This window comes from Drosophila serrata, unplaced genomic scaffold (assembly GCF_035046125.1).
Source record: "Drosophila serrata isolate PLE 108 unplaced genomic scaffold, ASM3504612v1 contig_240, whole genome shotgun sequence".
Classification (NCBI taxonomy): domain Eukaryota; kingdom Metazoa; phylum Arthropoda; class Insecta; order Diptera; family Drosophilidae; genus Drosophila; species Drosophila serrata.
Window position 1 is genome coordinate 9805779 of NW_028257138.1, and position 21057 is coordinate 9826835.

At 34.9% G+C, this 21057-nt stretch overlaps 2 protein-coding genes across 14 annotated transcripts in view; both read right to left on the reverse strand.

Moving 5' to 3' along the window:
- bru1 (bruno 1) overlaps positions 1–21057 on the reverse strand; it is a 179481-nt gene that overhangs the window by 125646 nt on the left and 32778 nt on the right. For 3 of the 10 annotated variants that reach the window (XR_015271294.1, XR_015271293.1, XM_086831267.1), the window contains exon 1: positions 13122–13262. The exons of 2 other annotated variants lie outside the window; for them this stretch is intronic. Coding sequence is in view for 2 of the 8 variants with exons in the window: in XM_086831270.1 (XP_086687396.1) it covers positions 17444–17454 (11 nt within the window). In the remaining 6 variants the exon portion in view is untranslated. Of the gene's footprint in view, positions 1–13121; positions 13263–17443; positions 18017–21057 lie in introns of those variants that run through there. 5 more of the 10 variants (XR_015271299.1, XR_015271298.1, XM_086831270.1 and 2 more) reach the window with 3 other exon arrangements.
- On the reverse strand, positions 437–17994 carry LOC110183007 (2',5'-phosphodiesterase 12). 4 transcript variants are annotated; one of them, XM_086831273.1, is made up of 4 exons: positions 17947–17994; positions 11284–11443; positions 11157–11224; positions 437–10672 (listed from the first exon to the last, which is right to left on the reverse strand). In XM_086831273.1, the coding sequence occupies exons 2-4, from the start codon at positions 11374–11376 to the stop codon at positions 8950–8952; spliced, it is 1884 nt and encodes a 627-aa protein (XP_086687399.1). In that variant the 5' UTR covers positions 11377–11443; positions 17947–17994; the 3' UTR covers positions 437–8949. The 4 variants fall into 4 exon arrangements, with proteins under 4 accessions (XP_086687399.1, XP_086687398.1, XP_086687400.1 ...); XM_086831272.1 differs by lacking the exon at positions 17947–17994 and adding an exon at positions 13122–13256; XM_086831274.1 differs by lacking the exons at positions 11284–11443; positions 17947–17994 and adding an exon at positions 13122–13260.

Below are 21057 nucleotides of genomic sequence, written 5' to 3' on the forward strand. Positions count from 1 at the left end.
AACAGTCAGAACAAAAAAAACACACACACACAAGGCAGTGAGAAACAAGCCACAAAACCCATTTGCATTTAACACGTTGACACACAGCAGCAGAAAGTTACAATTGCAATCAAGTAAATGTAACCAAACACTGTGAAATGGTAAAGAATTTAAGCCAAGGATAAATTTTCAATTCCAACTTTAATATTGGCTATCGAAAATATAGATATTTCTATGATAAGAGTTACTGTGACTGTGATTCTAAATAAACAATGAAACTATTGACCTTAAATATCATTTTTTTTTTTTACTTAAAAATCCTCACAACCTAACCACCATTCACTCTCAAAATGTATAAACTTTAAAATAGTAAAAAATACCTTTTTTCTTTTAAATAAAGTCTTCCTTTCTTTTTTCTTTAAATGCCATGTTCTTTTTCAAGAAAGGAAACCACTACTTTTTTGATTGCACAGTGAATAATTTAATTTTAAGGCAAAATCAACGAGGGGCAAAGGCCAACCGAAAGCCTTTGATTACGACTGTTATCATCTGAGCCTGTCACTGTTTTATTACACAGAAACAACACACACATATACACAGGACACACCGAGAGAGACACTGCTTTCTTTATATTCCTTGCTGCTTTGCTTTTCCACTTTGACTGATTGAATTTTCCTCCGGCGCGCCTAATTGTACACTTAAAACGAGGAACCGGAAATAAATAATGAAAGAAGCCGGGTGGCGCGCTTTCTTGGGTAGATTTTATCCCCCTTTTTTTGGGTTAATTGCAGAGTTAAATGTGAGTTTTACAAAAAGTATTGCCTACTTAAAAGGGCCGCAACACAATGGCACTCGAACGCGATAACAGAGCACCGAAACGACGACGACGACGGTTAGCGACAATCGACGAGGACGAGCGACAAAGGATAACGCCGCTGATCAGGACATCCGCACCGTTGGAAAGCACGATTTATACTAAATACTGACGTACGCTTCGGCAGCGGATTCGGCAAATTGTCAAATTGAATTTCGCACACACACACAAAGAGAGACATGCAGTCCTTTCGCTGAGGTCCTGCAGGAATTGGCTCTCTGTTTACAGGCGGCAAACGTTGTATGTACTAAAAAAAAAAAAACACTCGTTTATTCTCTCTGTCTCTCTGACTGGGAAATTGTCTCTCGTTTAGAATCGGGAGTTCGGGTTGCAAAACGCTCTTGCTCTTCCACATGTTGCCTTCATAGCAACCTGTTAGACCAAGGATTATTTCTCCTCCTACTAGAGTTGTGGGCCTTAGAATTTAATGAATGAAATATTAAATATGGGAAAACATTCAAAATAAACAAAAATTAAATTTAACCCGTGTAATTAAATGAATTTGATAGGAAATATTAATTATATGTAATAGTATTTCAAGAGTTAAGGGTATTAAAAATTTATAATAATAACAATAATACATTAAACATATATCAGCCTAAAATGCTTGTTAAATTTTCAACTATTAAATTGTTTCTTATACCAATTTTGATATTAATTAAAAGTTTTTTAGATTTAAATTTAAATGAAAACAGAATTTTTCTTCTAACCAATTCAAATCTGCTAAATAACTTATTTTTCGTATATGTTTAAGAAACAATACAAATAAAAATAATATATTTTTATATAAGGTAAATAAATATAAATAAATGTAAAACACACTTTTCAAACTAAATAAGGGAAATTTTTGAAAATATTTAAGAGAAAATTAACCTTTCCATACGAAAATCGCGCATGCGTCGAAGTTGTTAACGGTAAGAAGGAAATTTTAGCTCACGAAACGGTAAGGGAAATTATTTTGTGAGCTAAAAAAGCCCAAAACAAAAATATTTCAGCAGCAAAATGTAAACAAAAGAAAAACAAGACAATAGAATCATTAGTTTAAGAAGAAAACTGTATTGAAATATAAAAACTAGTTAATTATATTCCAAATATAATCACTAAATCTTATAAATTCTTGTATAAAAAACTCTGTCATGCAATCGACATCATTTACAAACTCGGGACCCACTTAAAAGCCTTCATTAAGCCATCTCATGTAAGTAAGCCTCAAAGTAGGTAAAAGTCCAGCTATTAATTCTGAATCCTTTAGGTTATCCTTACCACAAAACAGCAACCGACTAACCAACTGATGGACATACAACAAGGATAACAGCAAACAACGACAACAACCACAAAACGTTGACAACGAACGGTGTGGTGTGTCCAGCCGAAGAACAAATGCCGGCAACTTTAACCGCGAAAAAGGGGAGGGCAACAACCAGGACATGAGAAAAAATAAAATAAAAGGAAAATCTCGGAAAAGTCCAATGAGGGTTTTGTAATACCCTAACCAATTAAATAATCTAAATCTACTTGAAATAAATAATAAATTGTATAATTTAAGGAATGTGTCAGAGTCCTTGTTTTAAGGAAAGTAGAAACAATATATCTGCAAAAAAATATTAAGCTGCTGCTAATTTTCTTTTAATTTGTTTAAAACCATTAGCAAAAAGGGCATTCCCACGCTCTTGAAAAGCCAAGAACGAGCCGTTAAAGTGGAAATGGATCCAACAACAACAGTAAATGGGGGAAAACCCGAATGTGGCAAGGTTGAACCTAGACGACGACGACAATAAATACGCAACAAAAACTACAAGAACAATGGAGGGAACAGTAGGGGTAATCAGGTGGGTGGAGAGGAGTTTGGAAAATCCAAGGTGGAAAGAGCAGCTCTCCATCTTTCCCTCTCTGTCTCTGTCACACTCCCTGAGCCATATCATCGCCGCATCATGATGTAAAAACTTTCCGGGTTTTCCCCGCTTTAACCCGCAGAAAAACCTCTAACCCGAAAGCTCTAGGACCCTCGATTTTCCACACTCCTCCCCACCCCCTTTGGAGTCTGGGACCTTTAAAAGAATTTTTGTTTACAAACTTTTGCTTGTTTGTATATTCTATCCGTAAGGGGCGGGGCGACGGGTACGTGGCTAGGGGTACGGAAAGGCAAAGGACCTCAAGCTCTGTCCACAAAGGACCTCTAGCCAGCTACCCGCCGCCGCCTGCCTTGGCTTTTTCTGCGGCGACGCGACGCGCGTTAAAAGTTGCGAAAATTTCGTTGTTTTTTACTTTCGTAAAACATTTTTTTTTTTTGCAGTGACGCTTAACAAGAAATTCCTGATGCGATTATGAGGCTCTTGTTAAGGTGAGCCAGGAAAATGTTCAGGCACAACCAGATCGCATGACAGAGACGGCAGCGAAAATTCCTTTGTGGTCGCTGCGGTCTGTCGAAAATTCAAAAAGAAAGAAAATCCTGATTGCAAACGGGCGGGATTTTCTTTTTTTGATTAAGAACATGTTCAAGAGTTAATGGACATTGATTTAAAAGTAGGTGAAAAGTTTTTTAAACTATCTTACGCTTTGTTGAGAGTTTAATATAAACATAAAATTGATTATAAGAAAAGAAATTAACTATTTCAAGTAATTATAATAAATATTGTATTTAGGGTTTCAAAATAGTATTTATATATTTTTATATGGCCATAAAAATGAATTTCATTAATATGTATTTGATTTGGTTATCAAAAACAAATATGAAGGCATTAATTAGCCTTGAAAAATGCGCATAAAATCGCCCACTAGAACTGTATCAAAATCCTTAAGAGGAAACCTTTCCAAACTCCTTGGAGACCCAATAAACTCCTTTAGCAATTGCAAAGGACGACCACAAGGGAAAATGCACTCAAAAGTCTAGGGGACTTCCCACACACACTGCATCTCCTCCATTTTGTACGGGGATTCCCCTACTTCCAGCGACCGACCACACAATGCAATAACGCCGACAGATTACAAAGTGCACATGTGGTAAGCCTCTGAAGTAGTAATAGCAGCGAAAGAGATGGCGGCAGGACAAGATGGTTTTTGAAAATCCTTGTAAAGTAACAACAGGAGCAAAGCACTCGAAACCTTGCGGTGAAAACGTTGTGCGTACACCAAAGGTCCTTTCTCAGTGTCTAACCCAATTTTTACTATTTTTAGTGGCTGCTTTTAGACTAGCCCAAAGAGATACTAATGCCTTAAGGCCTTTAAAATTATTTTTTTATGAAAACGTATTGTAAAGGGTTTCTTTTGGCAGAGATTTGTGTTTAGCTAAGTAGTATTTGTAACAGTTTAAAAAATTAAGACTTTCTTTTTTAATATTAACTTATGGTATTAACTTAAGAGTATTTCAGGTCTCGGCTTCCTCCTCTTATTTTTGGTGGCATTCTGCCGAACTCCATTAGGTTGACGCGAAGAACTTTGGTTTTGTGGTCGCCGGGGTTCGCTGGCTGCTTGTTGCTTCCCATAGATGTTGCGTTGCTATTCGATGTGTGTCCAAAATGTGTCGTTGTCTGTATGATGTAACAACTACCCAAGGAGTAGCCTTACTTGGGGAGGGAGAAAAAGGTAGTAGTGGGAGCATTTCCCCTGCCTATATGCATGTCCATGAATAAGGACTGAAACACACACACCGAGAAAGAAAGGGAGAGACAAGGATATCCACCCTCCTAAGAGACTTCAATGGACAACTTCAGTGAAGACACACATACTAAGCTCAGGAGTCTGGGGTTTTATTCATGGGACCAACAGACCTTTGACATCTACACAGCTCCATCATAAAGACAGACTACCACTATATATTTATAAATATGAGTAATAATTATTTAGTTTCTATCAATTTTTTTTTTATTTAAAACCTGCTAAGAACAACATTTAACTAATTACTTATCCACCTACTTTTCCTATAGTTCAATATAAGAAATCCAAGATTAAGCTGGCACTGAATCACTGAATCCGTTAACCATTCAAAATGCGACAAAAAGGAAGTAAAGTTGCAAGAGGGACCCACAGACCTTTTCCTTTTCCTTCCCAATCTATCCATTTCAATAAGCTGATGCCCCTGCAGGAAAAATGGTAGCACAAGAGGAAGAAGGCCTTTTTGAAAAAAATATATATCAACGCACCCCATGTGGGCAGAACGCAAAAGCGGATGAATGTCCTACAGGGCCAGTAAAGGGAAAAAAAGGATCAGCCAAGGGGATGCCAAAGGATGAACCCGTCGTCTCCACATACTACGTGCACAAAACAGATAAATGCTAGCAAGTTTTTAACAAAACCAACGGAACGGGTAGTGAATTGAGCCCAGACATTTCCTGGCCCATGCAGCCTCAAAGAAAATAAGTTAGGTTTTTTGGGAGGAGAAATTTAACGACTACAGAATACCCGGGTATTTAAAAAACAAACTTTTTAAATTTAAATTAATTTATCGTTATATAGTTAAAAAAGGAGTTGAAAAGGACTTGGTGTCTCCATCATAAAATACCCAGTAGGTGATTTTCGATGCTGATTGCATACTTTTCTGCAGCGCTGTGTTTTTGTAATAAATAATAAGGATTTTCATTCTGGACAGTTTATGCAATCAACGTACTGTTTTAAATAATAAATAATAATTTTTTTTAGAAAATACAATAATTGCTAACTATGGATTATAGAAATATATACCTTTTCTCTCCAAGATTCCTAGGTATCTTAAGGAAGAAAGAAAAACGACATGTAAAATTATGCGCCAGTAGGACGCAAAAGTTTATGGGGTGACCCCCAACGAAGTCCAAGGAAGCGAAGAATCACAGACAGGACCAAGTGCATTCATTGTCCCTCAAACTCACACACACAGATACAAACAAAAAAAAAGGAAGAAAAAATGCAGTGGGAGAAAAGGCGGCAGGCGGAGACTGCGAGGGGAAAGCACGCAAATATGCCAAAGCTTGCTGAGACAACAAACAGGAAGTACGCATTTCCTGCACTCGAGAAAAGAGAGCAAAATAAAAAAAGTAAAATAACATTCCATGGAATAGGAGCCAGGAGAGGAAACCTTGGGGAAAAAGGGAATCCCAGACGGAGACACAGTAGAAATGTCGCGACTACGACGACGACAACTTTTTGACACAAAAGTGCCTGGAAAACTGTTTTTCTTTAGTTTCTTCACCAGCCAGTCGCCCTTTGCCGTGAAATTAATTCAAACCGACTAGACCTCTGCGGGCGGTGGAGTGAATAGATGGAAGAGATGCAGACTTGATCTTGACACTGTCCCACGGCAATGTCCCTGAACTTGCCAAATGCGATAGCCATCATCCTCATGACCCTCCTGCTCAGAGGAGAACAACACCCCATAAAAAAAGTTAGGAAACGATGGGAATTTGCATTAAAAATGTAAATAAAATAGCTTCAGATGAGATGGGAAATAATACATTAAAGAATGTGTGAAAGAAATTAATCATTTAAAGATTAAATTAATTTCTAGATATATTTACAAAAATTATAAAGAAGCTTTGACTTATTCAACAGCAGTTTAAAGACAATTTTAAAGAAAAGAAAGTCGTATTATTATTCTAATCATATTTTAATAGTATTATATTTTATATATAAATAAATGTACTATTTATGAAGACTTTAAATGAAAGAATGCCTGAGATAAATATGAAAATCAATTGAAAAAATTAAAAGAATATTAAAGAAATTTAATACAATTGTATTGAACTTAAAATCCAAACCACTGTAGCATATTTGTCCATTCAGCATTCCTGGGCACCTTGCCCACCAAATGAGTTTCGTGTCACAAGTTGACCCGGCCGAGATTAAGTGGGCGTTTAATTTGCCAAGTCTCACCCACAGCCAGGACCTCTTCCTGCTCCTCATCCCCGTCCTCATCCCTACCCCTCCTTTACACCCTCGTCTATGAAAATACTGCGTTAATGTAATCCACGCTCCCGGCATTTCCGTATGCTTCCGTTTGCTTTTTCCTCATTTTTTTGCCTATTTTTTTGGGAGTTTTTTTTTCTGGCTTTGTCCTTGGCAGTTGCCTCGTAACTTTGCCACTTGGATGATCTCTCTTTCCCTTGCCCTTATGGTCTCTCTCTCTCTCTTTCTACTTGCTATTTTAGCTTAATCAACAAAGTAAATAAAATGTCCTGCCTCCTGACCCTTGGTCGGAGCGGTCATTTTCTACGTTTTTTTTATGAAGTCATAGAGCTTAATAAGTTCCATATAAATATGTATTTACGTTAAATTTGAGATTACTTTCTGTGCATAAATATGGCTTACACAAAGTAAAACCAATTGAGTCGGCATATTTTGGGAATATTTAAGAAGTGGAAATTAATGAAAATAAGATATCTAAGCAATGTACATAAATTCCTTATTAATCTGAAAAAAATGTATAACTTTCTACCTAACAATCCCTTGCTAATTAAAATCATTTAAATTCATCCCCACACACGTAACCATGGCAAAATCGAAAAAAATCCAAAAACTAAATCAAGCGAATCCACTTTGATGTGCAATAACAATGTGCCTCATATATGGGAAAGGAAAATGAGAAGCTAAGGGAAAACCAAACTGAGAATTGAATGCCATGCTGCTTCCTTTTTGCTCCTTTTTCATTTTCCCTTGCACCAAAGAGTTGGTTGTCAACACAGTTCCACATAATTATAGAGTTGCGGAGCTCATACAACACCAATTGAATAGGAACAGTAATAGATAAATTTGTAGGAGTTTCATATTCCCAAGAAAATCCATATTAAAAAAATTTAGGGTTAAGAAAGAGTTAAAGAATTGTTGAAAGTATTTGAGAAATTTAATAAATAAGATAAGATACTATTAAATAAGAAATAAAAAAACTGAATAAAAGAAAGGAAGAATAGAACACATGCATTTGATGGTAATTGAAGAATGTTTAAATAGAATATTAAATAGAATTCAGTTGTAAAATATATTACAAAAATATTGTTTATCAAAATATCAAAAAAAAAAAAATCCTTTAAAATTGTTTTCCTTACATGAAATCAGTGTTAAATCTGCACTTTAAGTACAAATCGTTAAAAAAAAACATTTCTGAAATTATTGTTTAAAAATTGAGTAATAATTTCTTTATAAAAGTATAATTATAGGTTATACAATAAATTAATTTTTAAAATAATAAACACCTATTTCTTTGACCTCCATTGTAGCCACACATGGCATTTACTTTCTAATAATTTCTGTGGAAAATTCCGATTGCACATGTGGGACTTTATATTGGCAGGCACTGTGGAAATGGAAAGCAATTAAAATGCTGCACTGGCTCTGATTATGCCAACGACAACGTTGTTGTTGGTGTAGTTGTTGTAGTTCTTGTTGTTGTAGTAGTAGTTGTTGTTGTTGTTATAATTGTTGTTCCTGGGTAGTGTGTCGGTGTGAATAGATTGGTATGTGTCAACTAAGTGCAGTTAATTAGTGCGAAAATCACTTCAGTTGGCTTGGGATATTCTTTTCCCACCCTCTGTCGGATTTCTTTTAAGCTTTTTTTTTTCTCTGTGTGTGTGTGTTGTTTGCCAGGTTTTTCCTTGGCGAATTTTCACGTTAATTGCTCTGCGTTCTGCAATCAGCCAGAAAACAGAAGCAGAAGCTATAGAGGAAAAGCTGGAAAGCGAGCTAAGCCACTCAGGGATTTACTCAATTTGTTGTCGCCGCCCAACCCAATTCCGCAATTTGCTAGGGTTTGTTTTTTTCACCCAGCTCATTCCGGGGTTTTTCATTCATTTCAATTTGAAAATTTATGGGGAAAGGTAATAAAGTATATAGTGAAATGACAACTAAATCCCCTTAATGTCACAAAAATTGCAGAGATTATGAAGTAAAAAGAGAATATTTTATTTATAAAGTATATTATTAAATTTATAAGAATTATTAGTTTTATAAAACGTTTTATATTTATATTTAATTATATTAAAAATAATGCAAAATAGTCTCTATAAGCGATGTTTTAGTGCTTTTTGACACTGGTTATTTCAAGTAAAATTTAATGAGTTTTTCAAATACATTTGACGTTTATAATTTAACAGTTTAAATGCTTAGTACAATCACTGATTAAAAATTGAATTATTTTAGGCAGACAATTCTGTCTTAAATCTAAGGTCAGCTATTAAAGCAACATGATCTGAAGGAATGACTACCGATGGTATGGCACTATTTGCCTTCAATTGTTCATCCGTTGGCAATGGTACATATCGAAGTACTTCAAATCGATCCTGTTGATAGAATATATAATCCAAGCATGCAGCAAAAAGGGTAGTAAAGTTGGTAAACTCTGGAGTGCCACAAGCTGAGGCCATTTTAAAAGGCTGAGTAAGTTCCACATTCGAAACAGCTTGCTCGGCATTACTACGCCAATCCACAAAATCTTTATCCACAAATTGTTCAGTCATCAATTTGTATATTCCGCATTCCGGAACACTATTAAAATCTCCACAAAATATTAGTCCAATATCCTGAGAGCTTGAAAGTTTTAAATCCTTTACAGCTTCCTTGACCAAATGTTCAACGTAAATGATGGAAAAGGCCATTTGCAAAAGGCGTATATGATCGGCGTCGGGATGGAAATATAAATGAGTGTTGGCCACAAGTATATATCGATTGGTATCCTTAATCTTTAGCAAACATGTCTGCAGTGTCGTTGATCGATCACAAATACGTGTTGCCAATTGCTCATTAACCTTAATCTTACTCCAAAGACTTTCAAATATGGATAGTTCAGGTATCTTAGAACCTAAATGCAAGACTCGAGACTCCACGAGTTCAAATCGGGATTTACGAAAGAAAATGCCAACACCTTCCGCACATGTACCCTTGGGGGCCATGATACCATGATAATTGAGTGAAGCCCCACACAGTATTTCCTTAAAGTCAATATCAAATATCTTTTGATCAACCTCTTGAAGACAGATGAGATCAGCCTTATAGCCAACGATTTCCTTGATAAATAATTGTTTTCTGTAATCAATTTCCAAATATTTTGGCGGACAATAAGGGAATAATGTCGATCGGGAGTAATCACTATCGGCATAATAGTCAGCCAATAGATTGTAGGTTACAACTCGAAGTTCATTTGAAGCTTTCAAATAATCAGAAGTATGACGATGTCGATCTTCAAAGGGAAATAAATCTGGCGCAGCTTGAACTGTAGTTTTAGAAATCTCTTCCAACACAGGACCTTGATATCCTTTTTCATTTCCAGGAGTGACAACAAATTTAAGGTAGTATCCAATATCTTCAAGCGTTGGAGTATAGTGGAAACCTTCGCCACAGACTTCCCATTGGGTAGATTTGGATTCCTTGGCTTTTAGCCAAGTTCCTTTGCTATGCTCACGACCGGCAAATTGCAGTTCACAAGCTGTCGGATAAATTACAAATCCAGCCAGCATGCATTTCGGTAATTTAAGGCTTAAAATCCATGGTGGATTGAAAACCATATCGAAAGTGGCATCTACCACACGAAGCTTTATCCCGCTGATATTTTTCTCAAGCAGTTCAGTAAATGTTAAATTATTGAAATTTAGATCATGGTTTTCGCTATAAAGTTTAACATTTATCTCCGAAGATTCAACCGCCACCGGTTCGTTACTCTTACCCTTCTTTTTTAGCTTTTTCTCCATCTGCTTTTGAACATTTCCTTGAATTCGTGTCAAAATGCATTCAATTTGCTCATCCATTTGTCGATTGAAATTAAATTCTCGATCAATCTTTAGGTTTTCGTTCACATAGCGAAAAACTATGTTTAGTTCTTTGCTTTCAGCTGCATTGCGCATGTAAACTTTATCCATATCGATACTTAAAAAAATGACAAAAATAGAAATTAGTTTTAAAATCATGGAAGTAATTTTGATAGAGCTTAGACGGGTTTGCGAGACTAAAATACAAGTCTCTATAGGTCATTCCGTGGATTTTTACAATTAATATAACAATTATTATTATTTTTTATATATTTTATATCCCTTTCCATTTAATATAAATTTTATTAATGGTTATCTTTTAAGCGCATTAAAGAATTCAAAACAACACAAAAATATGAAAACTCAAATGAAAATATCCAGCAGAATAAAAAATTAATATTAAATTTAAATGAAATGAAAACTAATTTCAAGATATAGTAAATCATACATATTTCTTTAGTTTCTTTACTTTAAACATTGGTTAATAATTAATAATATTCTGTAAGCATATACAAATTACCAAATTTTAGAATATCAAAACAAAAACAACGGAATGACCTATTTTGAATTATACATAATTTCATTCCCTATTTGAGACATACTTCGACATTTTTTTAAGTGCACGTATCTGATTGAAGCTCCAGCGATTTGTTGTTGTTTTGTGAGACACCTGAAAAGCAAAACAGAGATCAGCTGTTGGTCGAAACGCCGCGTGGGGGAAGCACTCACAAAGCCGGCCGACGTGAAAGCCCGAAAGCGCGAACAGGCGAGTCTCTGGTGGATTTGAGTGTACAAATTCGTTGCCAATTTGTTGGTAGTCATTCAAAGTGCGAACGCAACGCGATGAAAACGAAAATATTAGCACAAAAGCAGCCGGTGACACGAAAAACTTGCACGGAAGAAGAAAAATTTAAGTAGTGGTGACAAGAGTCAGCTGTTTGCCGGCCCGATCGTCGACAATCGACGAAAGCGCAGGCCGATAATAGCTATCGATAACAAGTGCGCGGCAAAAATAAGCTTTTTTAAGTATTCAAAATAATATATATATAAATATAAATGCTAAATAATACAAAAATTCAAATTAATAAAAACAAGATTAGTTTGATTTTAATTTCAATGCCTTCTAAATTTTAATTCAACCCTTGCAAGTGTACTCATTGACAATAAAACCTCCTATTTCACTTTAGATAAAACTATCCTCGAAGCAAAACACCATAAGCATTAAGCTAAATGTTATGATCCAAATGAGACATGTTCCATATTCGCAAGAAACTCAACTTCCAGGCAAGGTAGGAAAAAGGCTAAGACGATGGCCATAAAAATGCGGACCCGAAACCAGATCATATGGGTAGAGTGCTGCATTTTGGATAAGGTAGAAAGGAGAAAATGGGGACGAAACCTGAAGCAAAGTGCATAAAAAGCTGAAACAAGCCAAGAGATGACTTGGCCAGGGCCAAAAAGGAATTGGCTTTGGCCCCGAAACAGAGTCAACAACTGTGCGCCACACACAAGAAGAGTTTGCCAAAAAAAAAAAAAAAAGAGAGAAAAAAGATTGCAATACGTAGAAAAATCGAAAAACTAGAACCCAAAGAAAAAAAAAATATACTACTCTATAAAGGACATGGAGGACCAAAAAGGACAACAACATGACGGGGCCCGGCAAACGAAACCAATTGAAGAAATGTTGCTGACACCAAAAACGAAACTGCAGGAAGACGCCGACGATGATGATGAGGCTGAGGATGAGGATGAGCCAGGGAATGAGGCTAAGCTCGAGGATGCCAACGGATGCAGAAGATGTCCTGAGAGGCAGCAACGAAGCGGAGCGGTAAGGACAACAACGAAATTAGTTAGCACTTGAGAGAGAAAGCTGCTTTGGCTCCGGTCCAGGACTTGTTGTTGGATTACAACACCTGCGGGTAAAGGAACGATTGCCGGTTGCTGGCTGCCATTGCATCTTTATTGAACTGAACTAGAGATGGCCAGGAGCTTGAGCCTGATACGAACATAAGCGTTGAATAAAGTTTAAAGATATATTGATGAAGGTTTTTATAAAATTACTATATCGGAAAACCATTGATATTATATATGCATAAAGTAAGCTATTATTCCATCTTCATAAGAACTATTTTCTTATACACTTCAAAGACTGTATTGAATACAATACATTTTTGTACAGATTTTCTACTTGAGAGTCCTTGGTCTTAAGAACTTCAATCTTAATACAGTCCCCCCAAGATACGTCTATAATATCCCAGTACCATCACCAATGAAAATATAGTGCACCTTGGGTTTTGAGAGGCTGGGAACAATTAAATAGCTTCGAGCTCTCGAAACTCAATTGCAGCATTTCAATAACTGCTGAGAACACTTAAGAGACTCGAAAGCCGGTCAGGTCAGTCAGTCAGGCAGACAGGAAGGCAGGTCCTTGCAATAATCTGACATGCAGTCGGCAGGACCAAACAACTCACAGAAGGAACCACTCCACCTTTCACTCCATGTAACTACAATATCCGCTTGGTGTCCCCGAAAAAACTTAAGCACTTGAGCTACTTTCTTCCACTCACCTTTTCCACTTGCTGCAGAAATTTAAAATATTTCCTGTTCTTATTCCTTCTAACACATGTAGAATTTGTAGCCGAAAGCACAGCAATGGGGCTTTCTTATACGTTTATATATATTTTTTTGTAGGGTTTTTCTATTTAGTTATGAAAGGGATGGAACGAGACGCGATACGGCCGAAAAGTTAACACATTTAGAATTTCGCCACCTAGAAGCCGAAAATTGTTGAACTTTTTTTAAAATAATATGTACGCCACACAGTCTGATTTGGAAACGATACAACTAGATTAAAATTAATTTCAAATATTCATTCCCTTGACACTCTGTGAAATCCGGAGCAGCGCAAACTACGATCAAAATTTTTCGAAATTTATTTCGTATTTCAAGTTTAAATTGTAAACTTGTTATAGAGTTAATATAACAAATATTAATAACTAGTCATCTGTTAACGTTTTGGTAATAAAAAATAAAGTTTTATTAAGCAAAATTGAGTCATCTCCCACGCAATCTCTTTCGTTGGCCATACCTTTGGCATTAAAACTAAATGAATCAACCAATTTAAAAGTTCTGCCAAGAGAGTCATTTACTAAATTTGCAAAAATAAAAAATAAACTCATTGAACGAAGGCAAGAAAAACCTAGAAGAAAATTCAATGAGACTGAAAATGATCTGGCTCGATGCCAATTGAAGGCGTGCACAAGAAAAACAAAACAAAACAAAACTCACGTTTCTAATCAATTAAAAAATACAACAACCTAAAGGGAAAGGAGAGAGAAATCAGAAATAGAGACGATTTTCGGCAATAAATAAATTACGGCAGGCAGTTGAAGCGATTAAATAGAATGAGGGGGAAAAGCCAGGGGAAATTCAAAGGGAGTTGGGGGGGGGGTAAGAAAGTAGAAAACTTCACTACGTCTGCTGCAATTTTAATTACGACTGTGATAAGAGCAAGACAAGACTAATGGAAAGGCGCGAGGGAAGTTAGTTGAGATGATATACGAGTGGGTTTTTGGAGTATAAAAATACCCTATCAGTTTTATTTTTATGTAGGTAAATGGTTTAAAAGATCAAAAAAGATTTTTATTAACGATTAACTTGGTTTAAATTAATTGTTTTAATTAGTGCAATCAATTGAATCACTCACAAACTCAATTACACGGTAATACCTAAAAAGATTTCAACTGAATTTAATTCTTTTTTTATTTGTTTACATTTTGTATAAACTTTAAAATTATTATAGTTATTTGTAGTATTATTAAGACACACTTTGTTAAATACCCTTTTAATAATAATAAAAGCCTAACTTGTTTCAGGGACTGCGTACCTTAAAATTCCCAAGTGCGAATTTACATACAAACTTCAATAATAAAACCTGAAGTATTAAAACTTAGTCTCTCAACAAATTAAGTTTCTTGGCTGTTTAAAAAATGTTATAAAATCTCCTCTAATAAAAACCCCAAAATCCTATCTAACTTATTATACCCCATTAATTTACAAAACTAATGGGTGCAGAGACGTCGAAAGGCACCAGCTCCGACTAATCCTTTTGGCAAGGACTTTGACAGTTGTCTTAGTTTCACAACAACAACAACAACAACAACAACAACAACAGCAACAAAACAATAACATCTTCATCAGCATTATCATCGTCATCATCATCGTTTTGCAGCATTCGTGGAATGAAGTAGCACCATGAACAAAAGCAAAACGAAATAACAACAAACATTATCGCACATCATTATCGTTGTCATTCAGGAAGCGTTCCAGCTTAAAAACACTCCCCTTACCCACCCACCAAACTCCCGTTGCCTATGCTATTTGCTTTATTTTTGTGTTTAGTTAGTTTTTATGAGCGTCATTATTTTCGCTTGCCATGGCGCTAAGCATCTTAAGTGGCTCCATCCCTCCATTCCCTACGATTTTCCTCACATTTCCCCCCCCCCCTTACTTATTTTTTGGTTGAGAATTTTCCACTGTGTGTGTGCATAGGCACAAAATGTCTTCGTCAACTTCTGACGATTTTATAATTTAACTTTTGCTGGGAGCATCCTTCGCCCCGCCATCTTTTCCTGTTTTTCCTCTTAGCTAGTTTTGAAAACAACTTAATAATAAGTGAGTGTTGAGTAACCAGAATGGAGAAGTGGAGAATAAGTTGACTTTGGCTTGAATAAGGTGGTTTTACTCGAGTCCTTTTTCAGGCTAGGCAATTATTTTACAGGGGAAACCCATGCTGCGATGCATTTAGAAAGTTTTCATGCCCCAAAATAATTGTCAAGGATAAAGAGTGACAAGTGAAGGCAGTTATGGAAAAAGAGTAGAAAGTTAAAGAGACTGGGAAAGAGTGTTGTTTTAAGTGCAATTATAGAAATTTCTGATAGATAAATAAGTAAATATTGAAATCAGAATACAGATTAATGTTTATTAGACCAACTTTTCTGTAGGGGCCTCACTTGGAATACTTTTTTGTTTTTCTTAAAATAATTTCATTCCCTCTCCCATTTAAGTAGCAGCCTAACCCAATGACATTTGCCTTAGCTATTTCTGTATCTTGTCAACAACTTCTTAATTTAAATGAATATATTTAATTAGGTTGAAGCAAAACCTTTGGCACAGGAAAGTCTTTTCATTTGCCCAAGTTTACTCACCTATTAACTTAACCCAAGCCATTAAAATTGATTTACATACTCCCAAATATAATAATGTGTAGCTTAAAAGTGTATTACTTTCAAGGAAACTTGATAAAACTATAAGATATAAGCTTAATCGTTTCTATCCAAAGCATAATCATCAATTTAAATTTATTTTGTCAGAGTTGCTTCTGCATTTGATAAATAACAAACAAAAGTGGCTTTGAACACAAGTGGAACATATGTTAAAAGCTGGAGGAAAAGAATTTGAAAAAGCGTAAACAAGAAGCTTTACATGCTTGACATGAGTTCAAGAAAAAGAACAAGAAAATCATACTAAAAACAATAACAAATTCACAACAAAAACAAAACATCTATGAAAAAATGTCGCTAACAAGCGCAAAGGGAGAAAAATCTTTAAGCTTCTATTTTTTTTTTCTTCATCGTTGCAATATGTATGCTCCTTTAGAGGATACCAAGTTCTTACATTTCCTCCCTCTCGTTACCATAATAATGAAATATCTATAAATTGTCAGCCAAGAAGTTCTATCGTTTCCCATTGAGTTCAGCAGCGACATACCCTCGAGAGGACCATAAATAATATTATTATTATGGCTCCAGGAGGCAACTTGTATTTGTCAAAGCAAACAAAACTGCTGCTGCTGCTGCTGTTGTTGTACTACGAGTCCTTACCACAAGAACCCTTACTTTGCCCCCCTATCAGACAGACCCTTCCTAGATCCTTCCTTGTTAACGGCATTATTATTGGCAGCCATTATTCATGCAACAAGTGATGCTCAATGGCGGAGCCCAGCAACTTCCGTCTAATTACGGCTAATTGAATGGCTCCAAGTTCCGGGATTTGTCAATTGATTTGTTGAGGGGATTTTCATATGATACTAGGAGGGAATATAGATAGGAAAGAGATGATATATAGTCAATAATAATATTTAAATATAGAGGGTAAAGATTTTGCAACAGGAATTTGTAAAAAATAAAAGGTTAAACCAACTAAATAAATGCGATTAATATTTATTTTTATTTTTCTGCAACTTTGTTTTACAAATTTTCCACCAATCTTCTAATCTTCTTTTTAAAATTTGAATATTTTAAATAATTTGAGTATGTTTTACCTACAAATGTGATCTTAAGTGTATTTAGTTTTTATTTTTCCAAAAAAAGTACATTGACGTACGATAAATTTACAGAAAAAAAAATATTCAATAAAGAGCTATCAATAAAACATAACAAAAAAAACCTTGTTAAATAATTCTGTCTCTCTTGGGGGCACGGAGATAAAACTGATATGCAAATAATAGCATTTTAATCAATTATAATACCATTGGAATAAAAAAATAATGTATAAACAATGTTGAGGACAAGGAAACCTTTATTGACACATCGACAGCAAATAAAAACCACAGCATTCACAACAACAACAAATAGGCAAAAAACCGATAACCCAAGCAACAAAGATTTATTGCATATATAGAAGCACATAAACTTATTATATATATATATTCACTGATTTATACAGACGAGTAAAACCCATGTGGTTTATAATGAGACAACATACACACAGTTAAATGAGGTTAGAGTTGAGTACATTTGGCAATAAATAAATTGAAAATTAAACGGATAGATAGGTAAACAACAATAGCAACTTTTAAGGCTTAAAAGTAAGGATACTCCGTACTCACATAAGACTCATATGGTATATAGGACACACACAGATTTTTTGTTAATAATAGCTTGGATATATCGATAGGTATACAATATATATACTCTTTTTAAGAGACCACAAAACCCACAAAGAAAGCAGAAAAACAGGCACTTGATTTATATACGTTTTACGTGAGACGTTACGTTTACGCTACGAGACGTAATGACATAAGCGTACAATACTTTTGTATTATTTATTTTTTGTTGGTCTTTCACGACAAATAAAGCACTTTTTATATCGAAATTTCAGCAATAACTATATTTGCACAATTATAAAAGTCTTTTTTTATGACCAGGATAACTTTTTACACGCACAAAACGACAACGCAGAGACGAAACACACAGAAAAATAGTCGAATTAAATCAAATTTTAGCAAATTAGAGACGATCAGCAACGTTATCAAGACAACAGACTCTGACAAACTAAAGTAAAAAAAAAAAAAAAACAAAAAACAGACAACAAAAATTAAATCAAAATTACTTTCGAGCTAACAACAACCGAACGGATCGGCGATGATAATGCTCGTGCGATCGAATTAAGAGGCGGCACTGAGAACGCGGATCGGAAAAAATAAAGAGAGCAGCTATTTTCGAAAATTGATAAGACCACTTCGAATCGATCCAATCAGTTTGGCATTTAAATTCGAAAAGGAAAAACAACAAAGATAACGAACAGAGATCAATGCAACTAAGCAATAGGAAAATCTATGGCAAGGGATGTTCCACCAACAAATTTCTTATCATCGCAAAGTGCAAAGTGATATCTTTCGAGCACTTGAAATCTGATCTGAGGTTGAGAACTGAGAGTTTTTATAATCGATACCTATAGGGTATTATTATTGTTCGTCTTTCTCTATAAAGTAAAATATCTTAGAGCCTACAAAGAGCTACCCCATACTATGACCTTATTTTGATATTTTACACACAGATCAAGTTCAGATTTAAATAAAGAATAACTAGTATGATTAAGTCTTGATATAATTAATAAAGTCTCAAAAAAGTAAGTAAATCAGCCGATTGATCATTGTATGGTTTTATATTAATTAATGATTATTATATATATATTTTTTTTTTGTCGTTTTTAGTTATTTAATAGATATAGATCCTTTAAGATCATTTTTGACTGTATTGAAAAATCATTTTTATGTTTATTTTCAAAGAGAAGACCGATTTATTTTATTATTTCTATTAAAACTAAGTCAGACTTTAATTTTCGGAAATGATTCTCATATTTCGAATCGTTTCTATATTAATTTATTTATTTTCAAGTAAAAGTCGTTATTAATATTTTTCCTGATAAATCAATTCCACCGCAGACGATTTAATAGTTACACATGTTCCATTTAACAATTTATAGGCAATTCCATTAAGAAACTTTCAATTAGGAAATGCTCAACCATTGAATACTTTTCCCATCTGCAGTTCATATCGTTTGCTTGTTTTAATTCTATTTTTTTTTTATTTTTTTTTTTTTGTGCCATCCCATTGAGCTAAACATCTTTTAGGACTTCCTAATGGAAGTTCATTCATTGATACTTTGCCGGCGAAACATAAGAACGAAATCGATTTACAGGACATGGGGCACGTGACCACCAGGTATTTACCTCTGACCCCGAGGCGCAGTCCTCAGGAGGAAGTACAATCCCCAACATCCACCCACTATTTCCAGTTCAATTGGCTACTTAAAACTTTAACAGCCGTAAATTCGCAACAAGCAAGGGCTATGAAATTTAATAGCGAACGCGAGGAAATCCCCACCATCTCCTGCCAGTGTCTCTGACCAATACAATACGCAACTGTATTAGCTCACGTAACAGCAAAATGTGAGTATTCCGCGTCTGGACTGGTCTGGTCCTTATTTTCCTGCTGCTCCTTTTGCTCCTGCTGCTCCTTTTGCTATAGCGAAACACACATTATTGACTTTTATTGCTGCTCCTAAGCTGCTGCAGCGATGCCGACGCCAAAGATATAGCTCATACAGTTGAAATGACATATAAAATATATATATTTCTATCAAAAGGATATGATATATATATTTTTTTAAAGTTAAGTAAAATTATAATATTCCAAGGGAAGAATGAAATGGAAAATAACTTTAAAAGTCATCAACAATGAATTTTTTTATTAAAAATTTCGTGTTAATTTGCTGATTAAACACTCTTGAATAATGTTGAATCCTATTTTTTGATAATAAATAGTTTTCAGAACTATAATTATATATTTTAAATGCTTTACAAATTATTTTTAACCAGTTCTTTGCATATTATAAATTTTAATTTATAAACGACAAATATTTTTCTTTAAAACTATGATATTATCGTTTTCCAATCCTGCTTAAACTTGCTTGACTGTACCGCTATTGCTTCCGTTGTCTGTACTTCCGGTTCTGCCATTACTGCCCCCTGATACTTTTCCGTTCTCCTTAACCCTTTTGCATGTGTGTGTTTACATTTTCAACTATGTAATTCGTTGCATTTTATTGCATGCGTGTGTGCGAGTGTGAAATATTTATGGGGGTTGCCCCTGGGGGACATTGCTCCTGGATCCGAAACAAACGCTGGACACGAGGATTTCATTTCTCCACCAACACGGGGGGTTTTTTTTTTTTCTTCTTCTCTGCAGCTGCTCGAGTTTAACGAAGTGTTAAATGGCCAGCGGCGAGAGGGGGTTAAGAACCGGAGTTCGGTTCGATTTCATCCTCATACCAATCGTTGGTCAATGCCTTTTTATCGAAATTTGTCACGCACGGAGGAATTTTTCCTGCCTTCCCGCTCTATTTTTCTGTCGCCTTGACTGGTCTGGGATTAATAGAAAGAAAAAAAGATTTTCATTTGGAAAATGTCTGCTACACGAGTCGCATGAATGACAGGACAAGCCATCCTGTTGACACGGCTCAAAGCGCACGTGTGTCGGCTAATACCTTTCGATGACGAACATTGCATTACTTTTACTTTCCAGCCTCGTCTAGGATAAGGGAGACTTAAGTAGTTCACTTCTTTGTTTGCCTATAAATATATGTATAAATAAATGGGAATAAAGGTGAACATGATTTTTGGGATTGCCACTTTAGGTCGTTTTGATAAACCTTTATTGAATTAGAAGCTGCTGGAAATTTGTATATTTACATTTATGATTTATTAACATGACAATTGATAGATAGATTAAGGAAAAAGGTATTGAATTAAAAATTTAAAGAATTTTCAAATTAAATCTTAACTGTATTTAATAATGTGAAAGGAAATAATTCAATTAAAACGTTCAAGATATCACTTAACTAACGACAGTTTTTTATCTATACCAACAAAATGTTTCCCCCTCAGAATATGTTTAAAATACTAATTTTATATTTTAACAAATAATAAACATTTCTCAAAGCCAAAATCAAACATTACAAGAAAGGAAGCTAACTTCGGCACGCCGAAGTTTATTTACCCTTGCAGATAGAACTTCTATGAATAAAAAACCATACAATATAAATGATATATATTTGTGTTAAAAAACAATGAAGTAATACCTGCTTTCATTGTATTCACCTATACATATTATATTTGCAGTTTTACATTCAAAGATTTGCATTTTTCCTCTACATCAA